General features: G+C 38.4%; 1 protein-coding gene across 1 annotated transcript; it reads left to right on the top strand.

The window, feature by feature from the left end:
- The first annotated feature begins 16146 nt into the window (after positions 1 to 16146).
- LOC131620380 (UBP1-associated protein 2C) lies at positions 16147 to 19355 on the top strand. Its single transcript, XM_058891440.1, has 2 exons — positions 16147 to 17631; positions 19033 to 19355. The coding sequence occupies exon 1, from the start codon at positions 16326 to 16328 to the stop codon at positions 17628 to 17630; it is 1305 nt and encodes a 434-aa protein (XP_058747423.1). The 5' UTR covers positions 16147 to 16325; the 3' UTR covers position 17631; positions 19033 to 19355.
- The last annotated feature ends 629 nt before the right edge of the window (positions 19356 to 19984 follow it).

Raw genomic sequence — 19984 nt, 5'->3', positions numbered from 1 at the left:
ACCATAACTACCTTCTCCGATCAACAACCACCACCTTCATCCATAAACCTCACCTATCTTCAATCACCGCCCCGTCATTCACGTTACTGAGCCTTCAACACTGTCTCCATAACCATCATCTCACTCATAAGAATCTTCGCATGTGCATTCCTCTCACGGATCATTCATGGTGGTTACGTGATTTCGGCATGGAGTAGGATACAACATCATCATATTCATCTTCAAAGATTCAAGGGGAAGACTGAGTTTATTTCTCAGTCTTTTATCAATCGAAGCGTTCGTTACGCACGTATCAAGATCCATGAGCGAACAATCGAAGTTTACCGAAGCGTTCGACGCCAGGTAAGTTCTGAATCTCCCTCAGCATGTTAGCAATGTGTAGGACATGTGCATTTGTCACGACGTTTGTTTGATGCAATGTGTACTCAGTTTCTTGATTCTCGGACTCTTATTCAGTTTATGCGAAACGATGCATGTTTGAACATTTGAAGCGTATATTTGAATGTTGTGTGCAATTATGAACCCGTTGATGTGCGTTTTGCGTGTTATGGTGATGTTCTTAGAAGTTAGGGTTTATGTTTTGGTTTCGGTTTGAGATTTAGAGAAAGAATTAGAAGAAACAGATGCTAGATTCATGATCTACGCGAAATTTAGAGTGGAAAGATGTTGGTTTTTTGCATTTCTGGAAGGTTTTGTCCGTCGCCGCCGTAGAAGGTCATCGGAGAAGACGACCGGATAAGGTATCTCCGGCGTCTGCATGGCCATGCATCCCCCCAGCCATGTGCTTGCGTGGCATCACGTGATTTGCATTCTTCCCCAACTTGTTGCTTTTTAGACTATTAGGTGGCGCGCTATGGTTGGTTCGTGGCTTATATTTTTGTCCTTATCCCACTTAATTCCCATGTGACCAATTGATACTGAGTTTATTCATGCCCTATGTCATGTTTACATGAAAAAAGACCATGTGAATAATAATTGTGTGCTAAAATAAAATGGGAATATAATTGATTTGGACTGCTAGTTTCTTCTGAATATTTGGGCTTAGCATTTCTTTCCACACCACCTCGGTTCCTGGCCTAATGTTCCATTATACTGAATTCAGTTCAATACCTGATTGCTAACTCACCCCCTGTACAGTTTTGTTATTTTTTTTGTTTTCTTACTTTAATTTTTTGTTTAGTAAATCATTTTCCACCCAAATAAAAAATGGTAAAAAATTAGTTTCTAACCAATTAGAATTTTTAGAATTTTATAGAATTTAATTGATTTGTTTGCCATTTTTCTCTAATTTTTTATTGGTGCACATTGAATAAATAAATAGCCTTTTTTAGTTTTAATTTTGGAAATAGTTCTAAGCATGAATAAAAAATGGTATGGTACTTGTGAATATTTCTTTGGTTAGTTTAGACTTTAATTCTTTCTTTTTGTGAATATTTTCATATTTTTAAAAATGTCCAAAATACCCTTAGTTGTTAAAGTTGACTTTAGTCAACTTAAGCAACTTTCTTCTTAGTTGATTCCCCTTAGATTTTAGTCTAGATCTTAAATAGGAATTAGAATAACAATTAGGCTAGAAAATAGGTTAGTCTCCCCTCTTTCTTTCTTTTTTTCTTTTCAACTTTAAAACATTAATAAATAAATATACGAATCACATTAAGAAAGTGATAGAGAAATGAGTGGGATTCATTCCCTAATCTATTTCTCAATCACTTAGTGGCATAGAAATGAGTGGGATTTATTCCCTAATCTGTTTCTCGGTCACTACTTAATGGGAGAGAAATGAGTGGGATTCATTCCCTAATCTGTTTCTCGAACATTAATTAATGGGATAGAAATGAGTGGGATTCATTCCCTAATCTGTTTCTTGAACATTATATAATGGGATAGAAGTGAGTGAGATTCATTCCCTAATCTGCTTCTCGATCGTTATACATTTTTATGTGATTCGAATCGCAAAGTAAAATCCCTTTAAAAAATACCTAACCAAAAAAACACTTAAACACCTAATAAAGGCTCAAATTAAAACAAAGTGACGAAGTGGTGCGAAACCTTGTATTGGGTTTTGTTCATCATGTAGTTACATAAAAAACACAAACCCAAGTTCATTTTTCTTCTTAAGAACATGTTAAGTCCATTCCAAAGTAGGCGTATAAGTCTCCAAAGGTTGAGCATCGTGGATTGCGACCTTAACCGCTGTTCAACTAAAAAACACAAAACTGAAACTATGGAGCCGAACTACGACGCTCTGATTCCTGAAAAGGATACGTAGGCATTGGGTCGCGGGGCCTAAGCGAGCACACTTGTAAATAATTCATTCTTTTCCCTGTATTTCTTTTGCATTTATTCGCATTTAGGTTTTAGACGTAGATACACCCTTTAGATAGAAACAAACGTAGGTGGATACCATCGAGTACGATGGGCGTGAGGGGTGCTAGCACCTTCCCCTTGCGTAACCGACTTCCGTGCCCTGTTCTCTGGTCGAAAGACCTTGTCCTTGTTTCGAGTTAGGTTTCTGATATTCCTTTCCCGCGATGGGATGAATATATTAGTGGCGACTCTGATTCCATTTTTCGCGGTAGCGACAGCTGGCGACTCTGCTGGGGATGTTGATAGACCTGTGCTGGTCCATTCTTAGCGAGTCGATCCTAGCCTTTGTTTGTTTGTTTGTTTATTGGGTGTTTATTTGTTTGCTTATATGTTTACATCTTGTATATATATATATATGTTTGCATATCATGTTTCTTTGTCTACTTGCATATCATGTTTACTTTCTGCATGCATCTGGACTATATTATGGGTCCCCGTGGGGACCACATATTTTCTCTGTTTGCAGGTTGGTTGGGATGTTCTATGAGGTAAAAGGCCCAATACCCAGGCCATAGTTGACACATAGGATACCTAGGATAGAGTGGATAGTCATGACGCCAACAGAATGTCAGGTTCTGTTGATTGCGATCATGAGACCCACGACCAGTTGAGATTCGAATGAGATACCATTGTTGGCATGTATTTGCAACAATGATGGTGTTTCAGGAGAATTGTTAACGCTGGAGACCTTTTGACCTACCTTGACCTAGATTCACCTGTGAGTGGGGTGGGATATACATGACAGGTACCGTTGGTGACTATTTTGTTCTGATGGTGACTATGGTTCCTATGGTTCTGTGGTATCTATGTCGGACTTTTGATCTCGTGACATCTGACCTGTGTCAGTTATTCAGAGGATTGTATAGTGGTTACTCGGATTATATGGACCTTGATCTCATGCTTTTGCATTGCATAACATCATTACTTTATCCACTTCATTTGTGGGGGATTCTAAAGTCTATTTCAAAAAAAAAAGGAAACGAAAAAAAAAGTAGAAAAACTGAAAAAGATGGAAAAGAAAAAAAAGGAAAAGATATTATAAGCAAAAAAAAGAGAATAAAAGAGAAAGAAAAAGCGTGAAAAGACTTTAGGATTCTCCATAAATGAAACATGCATTCATACTATCATGCATTTCATAGTTCTCTCAGAAGCTTATGGGGGCCCTTTCTACTCAGATTCTGATCTTCGCAACAAATTTGACTTCTCACCGCTACGTGCTTGAAAGTTAACCATGGAAAAACTCCGTGAGGTTTCGATTGAGAAAATGGAGACTAGCACGAATCAGTATATGGAGATTATTCAGGTTTTCTTTCTCAGACAAGAAGAATTGAGACAAGTTCGTCAAAGGCCAAATGCAAATGTTAATTTCATCCCAAGAGAAGGTCTTGTGAATCAGAATGTCTGAGTACTGTTGATATTCATATTACTGTTAAGGAGGTAACCCATCATGAGTACAATTTGGGAATTGAAGTCTTCAAGTTTTCGATCATTGAAATAACAAAAAGATTCCACCTCTTGAAGGAAAGGTTGAAAGCCATAGAAGGTCGTGACTCCTTTGAGTTAGACATTGTGTGTTGATGCTTAGTGCCTAATATTAAGAACTACAAGGATCATTCATGCGCACTCCGGATAGTTTGGATATGCAAACCGAAGTGGTAATCTTCTCTTGCACATGTGTGGAAGTTGCTTGGGGCTCCCGACCGAGGGATAAGCAAGACGTATTCTAGTCTTGAGCACTGCATCATTCGCATTGCTCGAATCCCTAAAGCATTACAAATTCTTGTGTGACTTCATCAGAATCTTTTGCCATGTGGTAATCAAGAGTGTTCTGCAGAGACATTTCTCATTCTCAAGTTGTTGCTTCATATCATGTCTCATCTCTTCCCGAAATTTTCTTCTCAGTGGCCTTTGCTCGTCAACAAAGAGAGAAGGACTATAAGACAGAAGTAATATAGGAAACAGACTGATGTAATTCTAATGCCCTGTGCCCAATTACTTCCCTGCTGGTTAGAATCTCAGTTGGTTAAGATTTGTGTTGTGGACCACACGTAGCTCTCTTGAGTTTGATGATCATACTAGCTTCTTCCATTTATAATGGTGATTACTGTTCTAGCATCTATATTTGGGGCTCCTGACCGAGGGATAAGCAAGACATTGTCTATCTTGAGTATTGCATCATTTGCATTGCTCGAATCCCTAAAGTAAGGCAAAAATGCACCACTCTTGTACGCCTTTGTTGGAATATTTTTCTGGGAAGTAATCTAAAGTGTGTGGAAGGAACATATGATAATGTTAGGTGATTACCATGCTGGGGCACCTGGCCATTCAACTGAAGATCATAAGACATTCAAGGGCAAAGTTCAAGTCCCCGTTGATTTCAGAACGATCATGCCCACTTTAAAAGGTTTTATGCACCAATTGAAGTCTCCATGGGGTATCAAAGCTACAGAAAGCATTCAAGAGCAATAAGTCCATACGGAGTCAAGTCTCCTCAACAATGGCATTCGTTTAGTTCTTTATTGCATTCTCATTTCTAACATTTTGTTGTTTGTTTAAGCATTGCTAGCATGTAAAAATTTGTTAATTTTTCAATGAAAATCATAATACATTGTTTATGTTTGTCTTGAAGTAATCCATTCGTTTTCACTCATAAAATGTTTTTGGCATTACGATACCAACTTTACTAATATCTTGCTTAGGCAATGAGCGGAGGGAGAATGATGAAGTAAAAAATACAAAATCCCTAATTGTGTGTTTTTGAATAAAAGCCTGCTGATGATGTACAGGCATTGTTTCTAATCCCCAAACACCGGAGATGTAAGGGAGATAGACCCTCATTAACCCCTTTGAGCCTTGAAGTAGGAGTTTCCTTTTTTATCAGAAAAAAACCTTTATTTTAATCCTGGGGAAGGGTAGTGTTCATTTAACTTGGTCGAGTGTTCAAAACTCACAAATAATATGCATCTAAGGATACAACAATGGTTATCCTTCAAAAGGTTGAGACCGTGATGGTTACCCTTCACCCGCCAAGAGGATAAAAGATGACGATGCCACAATGGTAATCCTTCATCAATCATGGAATGAGGCAGTCGCAATCACTTCCAACGAATCAAAGACAATGTGAGGTCACACGACTTGTTCAAAAAAAAAAGAAGGAAAAATGAAAATGAAAAAATGGAAAGAAGTGATGAAAGAAAAGAATATAGCAATAAAAAGTAAATGATGGTGAAAGTAAATCAAGAACAAAGTCGTGTGATAAGGAATCAGAAGAATAAAAGGTGAGCGACTGCCATGTCCGAAAAAACCTCATTGATTCCTCAACCGTTAAAAAAACAATTCCCTTGTGAGGGACGAACACTCATGATTGAGTTAGCTGAATATAGGACTGGAGAACATCACGAAGGGGTGGGCACCAAATAATTTTGAGCCTAAAAATCCTTTGTTTCTGAAAACCATGAACTAGGCCAAGTTACAACCCTTAAAAGTCCTAATTGAAGTAGGGTTTGTTTTGAAAATGCACTCCCATGAGATAGCATTTAACTGACTCTCAATGAAGCGAAACACATATCTATGTTGGTATCGTATGCCCGCTTTATCATTTCATTCATAAGAGGTGGCCACCTCATTGCATAAAAAGTTTTAAACTTCAAGACTAGCATAGGCTTTGTATTAGAATTGTCATTCTTAGAATTAACATTCTTCTGCATACAAAACATTCGCTAAACATCAATAAAGTTTCCATGATGGGAATCCAGGAGGAGCTTGATCATGTCAAAGTAAAAGAGACTTGAGAACTCCATAGAGTAAAAAGCAATCATTTCAGAGACTGATTATCAAAGCAAGTTATCTGAATACTCCATTGAGCATGTGCAGTTTGATGCCCTTGTTGCTTGATCATTAAGGGACAAGTGCCTGAGAACTCCGTTGAGCCTGATCAGTTTGATACTGTTCTTTCTTGGTTACCCTGAGGGGAAAAGGTTTGAATGCTCCGTTGAGAAAATCAGTTGATGTCTTCTTTGATTAACTACCCTTAAGGGAGAAGTCTGAGTACTTTGTGGAGTAGACGCATTTGGATTAAGTATCCTTGGGGGGAAAAGAGTTTGAAGACTCCATTGAATATTATAAAGTTGCTTCCATAGTTTGGTTGACTTCAAGGGAAGTAAACTTGAAGATTCTGATAAGATGTACATAATCAGGGGCAGTCACGACGAGGAATCTCTCTCGTGAGTTCAGCCTATCTGGGGCAAGCAAATCAAGGTTTGACATCTTAAATTCGACCAATCAGGGTTAATCAAGTCGAGGAATCTCTCTCTTGATTTCAATCAATCTAAAGCAGTGATGTCGAGACATCTCTCTCAGAATTCGGTCAATCCGGGGCAATTACGTCGAGATTCGAAAAATCTCTTCAAGGATTTGTTGATCAAGGGAAAGAATATTTCAAATGCTTGAATATGCTGGGGAAGATTATCTCAAGTGATTTTGGTGTAAGGATCCTTTCGAGGCAAATGTCTTCGTTAAATCAGATATCTTCACAAGTCAGGCGGCCTGGGGCATACTCCTTTGGTTTGTATTGAAGAAACCATTATTCACCTGTAAGGTGCGGTTGTCCATCATAGAGTGGAGAAGTATCATAATGCTTTTCCCCAACAAGTTACTCTCTCCCCAAGCATAGGAGTTTATTTCTCCTGAGAGTTGGTTCCATTCCCCGAGCATAAGAGTTTATTTCTCCTGGAAAAAGTCTCTCCCCGAGCATAGGAGTTTATGTCTCCTGAGAGTTTGTTCCATTCCACGAGCATAGGAGTTTATTTCTCCTAGGAGTGTTCCACTCATCCCAAAAAGGTTTCCTTATCCGGATTTCTAATCCCCACCATGGTGGATTGAGGGAGTCTCCTCAAGCCAAAAATTCTCCGAGCTATAACACATGGTGAGAAGTCAGAAATTATTCTTCAAGTCAACAATCAGAAGTATATCCTGCAAGTTAAAGTCCAATGTCTATTGGCACCCCCACAGAGTTCTTAACCCTAAGGGGATTCTCCCTGGTGTTTACCTCTCCCGAGGTCAGAGACAAAGTTCGATCGACAAGTCAGCGGAATATTCTCTAAAGGGCCCCCGTTATCTCTACATATAGTAATCATTGCATTCACATTGCATATACAAAAATGCGTAGCATTTCCATGAATATGGAGCATTACGCCATAAAAAAATTTAAACATGCATCAATGCATAAGCCAAGTTTGTATGTGCTCCAAAAGCACAAGGTAATACATCCCCAGAAAAAGTCTCACTTTCTCTCCAATGTGGATTGGATACAGAGTCAGTCTTCATCAAGATCATTGTCTCTTTGGTTATTTCCCTTTTGTTGAGTTCAATCGTTCGGATAATCCATACTTTGTGTGTGGCAATTCAAGTGATTGTCACTCTTGTGGAATTACACCCCGCCTTTTGGCCTGAGGGAACCATGTAGTTCTTACCTTCCATATGTTACAATACTTCCTTTAAAGTCCAGTGTTTACTGGCATCATCTAACAGAGTCTGGTCGTCACCAGTCCTCTCTTTGTATTCACTTTTTGTGAGTCCCCTTACTGCCTTTTGCATAAGGGATATCTCTTGCTTCTTGCAAGTTTGCCTTGGTTATTTTCCCGTATGCTGCGTGCAGATTAGAGTGCGAATGAGGGTGGGCATTCAATCCATCTCATTTTTCAATCATTTGAAATCCATACTTGGTGTGTGGCAATTCGAGTGATTGCCACTCTTGAAGGGTTACACCCCGCCTTTGGCCTGAGGGATTCATGTAATCCTTATGCTTCGCAAGCATCAATACCTTCTTGAAAGCCCAATGTTTACTGGCATCTCCTGATTGATTCTAGTTGTCACTAGCCTTTCTTTCAGTCAAGCCCAATGGTTATTGGCATCGCCTTCAAAGCCCAATGCTTATTGGCATCGCCTTCAAATTCAGTGTTCATAAACATCCCCATAGTGTCTAGTCATTACTAGTCCTCCTCAATAAAGTCCAATGAGTATTGGCATACCTTTTCAGATCTGGAGCCACGCTACGGTTGTGTCTCTTTTTCAAAGTCTAACTAAGGTTAGCAATCTTTTTCAAAGTCTAACTAAGGTTAGCAATCTTTTTCAAAGTCTAACTAAGGTTAGCAATCTTTTCAAAGTCTAACTAAGGTTAGCACTATTTTCAAAGTCTAACTAAGGTTAGCAATCTTTTCAAAGTCTAACTAAGGTTAGCAATTTGGTAGAGTCGTCTACGGATGGTTTCTTCCTTGTGGAGCCACGCTACGGTTGTGTCTTCATTTTCAAAGTCTAGCTAAGGTTAGCAATTTGGTTCCTTGTGGAGTCACGCTACGGTTGTGTCTTCATTTTCAAAGTCTAACTAAGGTTAGCAATTTGGTAGAGTCGTCTACGGATGGTTTCTTCCTTGTGGAGTCACGCTACGGTTGTGTCTTCCTTTTCAAAGTCTAACTAAGGTTAGCAATTTGGTAGAGTCGTCTACGGATGGTTTCTTCCTTGTGGAGCCACGCTACGGTTGTGTCTTCTTTTTCAAAGTCTAACTAAGGTTAGCAATTTGGTGGAGTCGTCTACGGATGGTTTCTTCCTTGTCGAGCCACGCTACGGTTGTGTCTCTTTTTCAAAGTCTAACTAAGGTTAGCAATTTGGTGGAGTCGTCTACGGATGGTTTCTTCCTTGTCGAGCCACGCTACGGTTGTGTCTCTTTTTCAAAGTCTAATAAGGTTAGCAATTTGGTGGAGTCGTCTACAGATGGTTTCTTCCTTGTCGAGCCACGCTACGGTTGTGTCTCTTTTTCAAAGTCTAACTAAGGTTAGCAATTTGGTAGATTCATCTACGGATGGTTTCTTCTTTGTCGAGCCACGTTACGGTTGTGTCTTTTTCTTTTTTTTCAAAGTCTAACTAAGGTTAGAAATTTGGTATATTCATCTACGGATGGTCTCTTCCTTGTCGAGCCACGTTACGGTTGTGTCTTTTTCTTTTTTTTTTCAAAGTCTAACTAAGGTTAGCAATTTGGTAGATTCATCTACGGATGGTCTCTTCCTTGTTGAGCCACTCTTCGGCCGTGTCTCTTTTTCAAGTCTAACTGAGGTTAGCAATCTGGTTAAGGTCCACCTTCGGTTGGTATCCTTTGATAATACTCAATACTCTTTGTTGTACCATAGATTGCAAATTTTGATGGTACTTTCGGGGTATTCAATCCACTCGCACCTTAAATGTTCGAAACCCAAGATGTTTGTACATTCAGGTCCAAGAAGATTGAATATGGGCAGATGTTGCACCCTAAAATTTGCCCACTTAACTATTCCCCAATTGGCCTTCACATTACATCCATGTGCATACCTCATCTAGGCCATTCATCCATTACATTTATCCATATCATGGTTACTATCCATAATTGATAAGAAAAGAGCTTATGCAGAAGAAATTCTTGATCAAAAATAAGAGAAGATTTGAAGTCTGATTGTATGGCATCATTCCCATTGAAGTCCTCCTAAAATCAGGGTTTCATCGTCTCCGAGCCAAAGCTTTGATTAAAAGATACAATCCTCAAGTTCACCAAGCTTTCCAAATTAGGGCTTTGACCAAAGTTAACCCTGTTGACTTTTTGGTCAAAATTTAATCAGGAGATGATTGTGAGTGTGAAATGTGGTTGCCTTGAAGAAACATTTATGGGAGTTCGTTGTTTGGAAATTGATTGAGAATTAGATCGGAAGCGGATTAATCGGAAATTCATCTGGAATCAGAAAAATCAGGAAATGTTGACTTTTTGGTCAAAGTCAATTGTCAAATATTGACTTTTGGGGGAAAATCGGTCGAAGAAAGTCAAAGAAATAAATAAAATCAAGAAATAACCAAAATTTGCCAAACGGGGAAAATTAGTTGAAATGTGAAATTTCCATAAAAGGAAAGATTGGGACTTAGAGAAATTTTGAAAGATTTGGAAATAGCTGGGAAGCTAACTTCAGGTTCATTTTGCACATGGTTCTAGGGATTATTTCAAGACAAGTTCAACATGAAAAATGTTCATTTCATGGCCCTCTATCATGTTCATTTGAAAAATGTTCATTGCAGTAGCGACACGATGAGTTTAGGGCCAATTTTCTTACTCTTGCTATCACCTTTTCGCAAGATATCCAACATGAAACACACTCTATCATGTACCAGCTTTACCAAGGAACCAAGAGTGAAGTTTTTGAACAAATGATCGCTGAGTTAGAAAGGTGTGAAGACAGGCGTATGGAATCGATGGATTGGCTAGCTTGGCACTATATCTTTGCTGTAGGTTGAGTCAGTCACGACCAAAGCATTTCAAGGCTAATTATCATGCATTCGCGATCGTTATTGCCGATATTTCCAACTACTACCCTCCTGCAAGTTTCATGGAGGTACTAGGTTCTCATCAAATGAGCAAGCATGGGGAAAGTTTGGAGCATATTGAAGTTAGTGTTTCAGGTGTTGTCAGGACCAACACGTAATGAATGCTTAAAGTCGGTTTCGAGCTTGGTCTTTCGAAGCTATTTTTAGCGGGGTTCTAGGTTCCCATCTATCTTCTTCACAATATGAGAGTTGTTCTTTGCACTGTAGGCTTTCTATTGATCACCAGATTGCATAGTGAGGAGATTTGTAGCTCATGACGAAAGATATTGAAATGAGTTGCATGGCCATGTACACAAAAATGAGAATCTTGCAGCAAAAGAAACAATGTGACGACAGCATGAGTTCAGTCACAGGTTGATCATTTCAAGAATAGTTTCCCAATAGCTACAGTCATCATTTCAAACGCATGCAACGTGAATCTCATTCTCCTATAGTCCCTCTTTTGCATTGACACTAAGATTAGTTGAAGCATAGTAATATGGCTCAAGTTAGGTGGATTTAAAGTTGACGAGGGAGCATGAATTCGACCTCGACATACATGTTGCAGTTGCATTATTAACATATGGGGAGAGCATTTCCTTACACAGAGGCCATGCATCATTGCTGCAATATGAAAGGGAGGGATGAGATACACTACATCAACCTCACCATGCACACCATGCACTCACTTATATAAGCTCCTAAACTTTCACAAATGAGTTACACTCCACTTTTCCTTTTTCTCAGTTTCACAACACGATTCATTTTCTTCACACTCACTTCCCATTTTTCAGTTTCAAACTCTTCTCTCTCTCTCTCTCTCTATCTCTCTCTCTCCACCATCAACAACCATAACAAACTCTCAACAAACTCTCCAACCGCCATAACTACCTTCTCCGATCAACAACCACCACCTTCATCCATAAACCTCACCTATCTTCAATCACCGCCCCGTCATTCACGTTACTGAGCCTTCAACACTGTCTCCATAACCATCATCACACTCTCAAGAATCTTCGCATGTGCATTCCTCTCACGGATCTTTCATGGTGGTTACGTGATTTCGGCACGGAGTAGGATACAACATCATCATATTCATCTTCAAAGATTCAAGGGGAAGACTGAGTTTATTTCTCGGTCTTTTATCAACCGAAGCGTTCGTTACGCACGTATCAAGATCCATGAGCGAAGAATCGAAGTTTACCGAAGCGTTCGACGCCAGGTAAGTTTTGAATCTCCCTCAGCATGTTAGCAATGTGTAGGACATGTGCATTTGTCGCGACGTTTGTTTGATGCAATGTGTACTCAGTTTCTTGATTCTCGGACTCTGATTTAGTTTGTGCGAAACGATGCATGTTTGAACATTTGAAGCGTATATTTGAATGATGTGTGGTTTTGTCCGTCGCCGCCGTAGAAGGTCATCGGAGAAGACGACCGGATAAGGTATCCCCGGCGTCTGCATGGCCATGCATCCCCCTAGCCATGTGCTTGCGTGGCATCACGTGATTTGCATTCTTCGCCAACTTGTTGCTTTTTAGACTATTAGGTGGCGCGCTATGGTTGGTTCGTGGCTTATATTTTTGTCCTTATCCCACTTAATTCCCATGTGACCAATTGATACTGAGTTTATTCATGCCCTATGTCATGTTTACATGAAAAAAGACCATGTGAATAATAATTGTGTGCTAAAATAAAATGGGAATATAATTGATTTGGGCTGCTAGTTTCTTCTGAATATTTGGGCTTAGCATTTCTTTCCACACCACCTCGGTTCCTGGCCTAATGTTCCATTATACTGAATTCAGTTCAATACCTGATTGCTAACTCACCCCTTGTACAGTTTTGTTATTTGTTTTGTTTTCTTACTTTAATTTTTTGTTTAGTAAATCATTTTCCACCCAAATAAAAAATGGTAAAAAATTAGTTTCTAACCAATTAGAATTTTTAGAATTTTATAGAATTTAATTGATTTGTTTGCCATTTTTCTCTAATTTTTGATTGGTGCACATTGAATAAATAAATAGCCTTTTTTAGTTTTAATTTTGGAAATAGTTCTAAGCACGAATAAAAAATGGTATGGTACTTGTGAATATTTCTTTGGTTAGTTTAGACTTTAATTCTTTTTTTTTGTGAATATTTTCATATTTTGAAAAATGTCCAAAATACCCTTAGTTGTTAAAGTTGACTTTAGTCAACTTAAGCAACTTTCTTCTTAGTTGATTTCCCTTAGATTTTAGTCTAGATCTTAAATAGGAATTAGAATAACAATTAGGCTAGAAAATAGGTTAGTCTCCCCTCTTTCTTTCTTTTTTTCTTTTCAACTTTAAAACATTAATAAATAAAGATACGAATCACATTAAGATAGTGATAGAGAAATGAGTGGGATTCATTCCCTAATCTGTTTCTCAATCACTTAGTGGCATAGAAATGAGTGGGATTCATTCCCTAATCTGTTTCTCGGTCACTAGTTAATGAGAGAGAAATGAGTGGGATTCATTCCCTAATCTGTTTCTCGAACATTAATTAATGGGATAGAAATGAGTGGGATTCATTCCCTAATCTGTTTCTTGAACATTATATAATGGGATAGAAGTGAGTGGGATTCATTCCCTAATCTGCTTCTCGATCGTTATACATTTTTATGTGATTCGAATCGCAAAGTAAAATCCCTTTAAAAAATACCTAACCAAAAAAACACTTAAAACACCTAATAAAGGCTCAAATTAAAACAAAGTGACGAAGTGGTGCGAAACCTTGTATTGGATTTTGTTCATCATGTAGTTACATAAAAAACACAAACCGAAGTTCATTTTTCTTCTTAAGAACATGTTAAGTCCATTCCAAAGTAGGCGTATAAGTCTCCAAAGGTCGAGCATCGTGGATTGCGACCTTAACCGCTGTTCAACTAAAAAACACAAAACAAATGGAAACTTTAGAGCCGAACTACGGCGCTCTGATTCCTGAAAAGGATACGTAGGCATTGGGTCGCGGGGCCTAAGCGAGCACACTTGTAAATAATTCATTCTTTTCCTCGTATTTCTTTTGCATTCATTCGCATTTAGGTTTTAGACGTAGATATACCCTTTAGATAGAAACAAACGTAGGTGGATACCATCGAGTACGATGGGCGTGAGGGGTGCTAGCACCTTCCCCTTGCGTAACCGACTCCCGTGCCCTGTTCTCTGGTCGAAAGACCTTGTCCTTGTTTCGAGTTAGGTTTCTAATATTCCTTTCCCGCGATGGGATGAATATATTAGTGGCGACTCTAATTCCATTTTTCGCGGTAGCGACACCAACGAAGAAAGCTGTGTGAATCTAATTTGTATCAATGCAAAATTCCAATTCCATTTTTGACAATTCAAAATGTTTGTTGGCCCCTAAAACTATCTTTTCATGGTTCAATCTATATATATACTTATCTATATATATATATACTTATAGTTTTTTATGACACATGACAGGTTGCCAGCATATGATGAAGGATTGAAGATTAATTGGCAAGTTAACTACTGGACTAAACTTTTATGACAGTTGGAGCAATGATGCATACAGGAGTGAGTGGGAGCAACAATTTTTGTAGCGACAAAACACAACATCGACTTATTTTAATTCCTGAAGTTAATAGGGGGTGTGAAGAAGAGAAATAGTTTGTGATGATTTTTGGAACAACAGGTCTGGCGAACCCCTGATGGTTAACAGAGGTGGTCAAAAACTGACTACTAATGATGCCACCCCGTCTCGATCACTTGGAGTGCTTCCCATACTGCCTGAAGATGACGCCGTCCTGAAAGAACCTTGCTTTGGATCGGGACACCCCTTGATGAGGTAGTCAATATTTCTTTGCCTTTATATTGTTGCCAACAGATCACATTGCTTTTGATTTGATTTTAAAATAACTGAATTACTTTGTCTTCGCAAGACACTGCTCGAGATATTTTGAAGAATGCTTTGGGTTTAGTGGTTATTGATGATCGTGAGTCCTATAACTTTCCTACTCCATTGGAGGTGTCAAACAAGGATGACGTTGCTGCTGGCAGAATTCGTCGTGACCTATCTCAGGATTCGAATCAACGGTATAACATTTTCTTTCACAATAGATTAGTATTAGTTTCAATCAATTTATGTTTTCTATATCATTGTGGGTCATACAGTGTTATACCAAAGTACTGGTAAATAACAAAATACAGTGTTATATTAATTCTCAATCGTTTTTTATGTTGATTAGGTTGCCTTTATGAATTGTTTTGGTGACTGATGATGATGCTGGTTTTAGGAGTTTGGAGTCTGAAACCTCTGAGGATGAATGGCGGAAGTGTCGAGCTAGATCTCTTAGGAGAATAACAATGACGTGCATGATTTGAAGTACAAATATGTTGGAAAGATGAACCCAGTTTTTTAATTTAACTCAACATTCCTGATTCTTATAATTTCTTACACGACTGGTTTTTTTTTCATATGTAACAATTTCTTTTGTACAAGCTATAATTTATGCATCAATTGGTTTCTGTGTATGAAAATAAAGATCAATAATATTTTATGGTGGATTTAATGATTTGTTTATAATTGGTTTCTGTATATGCAATCATTGGATTAATAATTTATGTAAGCCTTACACGACTGGATTTTATGGATCTGTTTATTGTATGATAATAAAAAACTATATGAAGAACTAAAGTTAATATATCCATTTAATTGTTTTCTATTTTATATCATTCTCTTTTTATACTTTTAAGTCATTCTCCGGTGACGTATCCGCGGTACACACCAGTACTCGTGTGTTGCGAGCACACGGGTGACACATCAATACCGTGTAAACGCACAGGTAATCAATCAAAACACGGGTAACTAGATAAAACTTCTATAATTCAATTTGATATCAATAAAAACTTATCTAATAAAGTCGATCCAACCCACACCAGATCCCGTAAGGACGCACGGGTAACACAACAGTACCGTGTAAACACACGGGTAAAAATACCAACATCCGTGTGAACGCACGGCTTATTGCACATTTTTTACAATATTTTTTATAATATTCAACTAATTTTAATTTTGCAATATTAATTTATCTTATTTATTAAACTTTATAAATCCTTTTATTATTATAACTCTATCAATCTTAAAAAAACTTTTTTCCTTCTATTTTTTACAATTGTTTTTTTACAAAGTATGTGTTTAATAATTTAACTTTTTAATCAATTTAATAGTTTTGTTTAAATAATATAAATTTTATATTTCAGTTTTATATAAAATATTTTTTCGATTTTTTAACTTAATACTATATATATTTGATAAACATGATCCAACCCATACTAGAACTCGTGCGGACGCACGGGTTTAGTACTGGTTCTCCGCACGGGTTTAGTACTGGTTGTAACTTGTAAGAAGCCCACGATGTGAGATTTGAAGCAACCCAAAGCCACAAACCGAACATCTATATGCTTATATATAAACCCCTAATACCAACCAACGTACTGTTCTCTCTTACACACAATCACTCTCAAATTCGCGCAGTGAAGATACCTCGCAGATCAGTGATTTAGGGTTAGGGTTTATCATTTCTTTGATCTTCATTCATTCCAATGCTAACGATAATGGATCCCACCAAAAAGCGCAAGCTTGACGAGAACGGATATGGCGGCGAAGCCGATCACCTTAAACTCTCCCCGTCCGAAGCTCGCAAGGTAATCGAGCGCTTCACCCCCGACCAGCTAATTAACATCCTCCAAGACGCCGTTATCCGTCATCCCGACGTTCTCTCGGCCGCCCGAGCGATTGCTGACACCGACATCTCCCAGCGCAAGCTTTTCATCCGTGGCCTCGGCTGGGACACCACCACCGATGGACTCCGCTCCCTCTTTTCAACTTATGGTGAACTCGAAGAAGCCATTGTAATCGTCGATAAGGCTACTGGTAAGTCCAAGGGTTATGGCTTTGTGACTTTCCGCCACGTGGATGGGGCTCTACTAGCTCTTCGTGAGCCTAGCAAGCGTATTGATGGACGTGTGACTGTTACACAATTAGCTGCGGCAGGGAATTCGGGTTCTAACACCAACACAGCAGACATTGCGCAACGTAAAATATATGTATCTAATGTGCCACCGGATCTCCCAGGAGACAAGCTTTTAGCCCACTTCTCACTGTATGGGGAGATTGAGGAAGGTCCGTTGGGATTTGATAAACAGACGGGAAGGTCGAAAGGGTTCGCCCTTTTTGTGTACAAGACACCTGAAGGGGCACAGGCTGCGCTATTGGAGCCAGTGAAAAATGTTGAGGGACGGCAGTTAAATTGCAAGCTGGCGATAACGGATGGGAAGCAGCAACGAGGTGGGCCAGACGGGGTTCCGGCTCGTGGAAATACCCATGGAAATGGAATGGGGATGACTCCTGCAGCTGGGCCTGGTCCTGGGCCGGGTCAATACGGTGGTTCTGTCGGTATGGGTCCGTATGGAGGGTATTCTGGTGGGCATCAGGGTCAGCCTCCAATGGGTAACCATCCTTTGAATTCGTCTGTTGGTGGTGGGTTGTCTTCGATAGGGAGTCAGGCCCCGGCTTCAGTGGGTGGTGCTGGTGGGTTTGGTGGTGGTCATTATGGAGGTTATGGTGGGCCTACAGCGACAGGCTTTGGCAGCAGCGGTTATGGAGGAGGTAGTGGTGGGACCGGTGCTGGTGCCGGTGGTGGACATGGTTCTGCTGGAGGTAATGTGGGGCTTTCTTCTTTGTACAGATTACCAAGTTCTGGTGGAATGCAAGCTGGAGGATATCCTGATAGCGGTCACTATAGTTCGTCGGGTTATCAGAATCAGCATCTTCCTCCTGCTGGGGCGTCGCCAGTACCAAGGGTTCAACCTGGTTCCATGTATCCAAATGGCCCCCCTTACTACTAAGGTAAATTTGAATGTTTTAGTTTGTAACATTCTCTTTAGGTCAATTATTAATTTAAGTTATATGTTTTCCTATTCATAGTTTTTGTTCTTCTGTTAGTGTGTTTATTTGTTTTCTTCATAGTATTGTTTGGCATATTATCACTTGCATTGTGTTTCGTAACGGTAGTTGTGTGGTTTGAGGTCTAAATAGTATAGTGTTGTAGTTTGTAATCTGCTTCACATGCCTTGTCTATGTTATGATGAGTTTTTCTTTTGTCATGGTTTTGTTTTGTGCTTGCTGTCTTTCCATGTAAATTATTTTAGATTTATGATTAAATATGTTGTTTGTGATGTTTTTTTTCCCTTTCTTTTGATCAGTGTTTTTATTTAATTGTCACCTTTTTTGACCTCATTGCTTGCCATCTTGTTAAATAGTTATATTTATTGAGTATACCTGTTTGCTTGTGGTGTTGTTGGAGATTGCAGCTGATCTGCGGCTTTTTATACACGTTTGATAATTGTTGTGATTCTCTGATGCCACAGTAGCTAGATAAGTCCTTAATTGAAGTTAATAGTGAATTTGTGATGGGTACCCTTTCAGTATGGAATGCATTGAGTCTCAGATTTTTTTTAAACTTTTGACTTGGTTGCGTTTTTGTTATATTTTTTTTGACTCCATGCTATGAAATCCAAGGTTCTATTTATTTTGTGAAAACATTTTTCGATTTTTATTTTCTAAAATCTGTACTAATTTTAACTTGCTAATAAAATATGACACTCTTGAAGTGAACTATCGGGATGGAGAGAAGATGAAATGTTAGATGTAATTTGGAAATAATGAAAACAAACACTTGACATTTTTATTGTTTCAAAAAACTGTACACAATTATTCGCTTCCAGAGTCTATTACCTTCTTGTTAGTAAGTAAAATTAGCATAAATTTAAAAAAAAAAAAAAGAAAAGCTTTCACATTATTAATGGGGCCTAACATTTTGGTATTACTTGTTAAAACATTGAGTTTATCTCTTGTTGAACCTCTTTTAACATTGCTCATCCAACATTTAACATGTTTTGTTCTGCCACTGTCTTTCTGGTACTTAATCACATTGATACTTATCTGAGAGCGGTCTCTATGTTTTTACTTGTTATCTTCTGATTCCCTGCTTGTGTTTTCCCCTTCGTTGCCTGGATAGTTTAATATCTGGTGTGTCTTGTTTGTTTTTCAACTTTGCTTTTACATTTCCAAATTGCTGTGTTTATTATTCCTTGCTTGAAATTATCAGTACAATTGTATTTTGGGTTGTGCCTCCTATGAACGGATGAGCAATGAATCTGTTCTAATTGACTATGCGCTTTTACATTATATGTTCTGTGAAAGATTGTTGTGAAATGATGAATTGAGTTGAATGGGTGTTTGATTCAGGTGTATCATCGCTTGTTGGGCGCAGATCTTTGTGTGCTTCTGGTGATTGCGTTGTTATTGCAGACTATGTGCTCTGGTGTAGTGATTGTGTTAGCTTGTCCTTTTACAGCTTGTTGATTTCACCTTCTCTCCTTTTAAGCTTATTCCATGTGCTGTTAGTTAAAAACTGTTGTGCTAGACTAGTTTTGTACTTTTAGCCAGATTACTTTAGCTCTTCCAACCTATATTTTAAATATACTGGTTATGGATTATGGTCATTTTTATTCTGAGTTTGTACTTGGTTACATTTTTCTTGGGTTATCAATAATTTTCCTCTTGAGTTATATATATTTTTACATTATACGCCCCTTATTTGATGATGTGCCTGAAAAATTCTTTGTTCAATACAAGATGGATTACATTGGTGTCATTTTTATTTCCTTTGTTTCTCCCTTTACCAAGGAACTCCAATAAGTTATTGCACCATTGACTTTATCGACTTGCACTGTATGAATTTATTGCAAACAACTTGTTTTGGGTGGTAGCACGATGCCGTGGTTACTTGAATAGATTTCAGGTGATGTTTTCAATGGAAGATGGTAGTTTGTGGCATATGCACTTTAACAACACTAATTGTTGATACACTTTTTGTAGAGTTGGTTAGCGGAAGATAGTTGTGTAATTGTATATTCAAATAAGTTGATGTTATTTTTTTGAATCAAGTGGGATTTAGTTTGTTTTGCTTGATTGTGGGGCAGTGAAGGCCTTTTGCATCGATTACTATTTTATCCTGGGATTGTTGTTTGCACTTTAAGACTAACTGATTGAGTAATATAATGCGCATTGCTTAATTATGAATTTTCATTTTTTGTTTTCTTTTATACCCTTGACTCCTCCATCTATAGAATAATTCAATGATTAGTCATGTGAAATTTGTTAGATACTATGCTTTATTATTTCTTTTCTTTGTCGG

This window comes from Vicia villosa, linkage group LG7 (assembly GCF_029867415.1).
Source record: "Vicia villosa cultivar HV-30 ecotype Madison, WI linkage group LG7, Vvil1.0, whole genome shotgun sequence".
Lineage (NCBI taxonomy): Eukaryota > Viridiplantae > Streptophyta > Magnoliopsida > Fabales > Fabaceae > Vicia > Vicia villosa.
Note: the sequence above shows the minus strand (reverse complement) of the source record. Positions and strands in the feature narration are given on the sequence as shown.

Bases quoted from the DNA above. Each gene is read 5' to 3' on its own strand.
- LOC131620380 (XM_058891440.1), top strand. From the start codon at position 16,326: ATGCTAACGATAATGGATCCCACCAAAAAGCGCAAGCTTGACGAGAAC.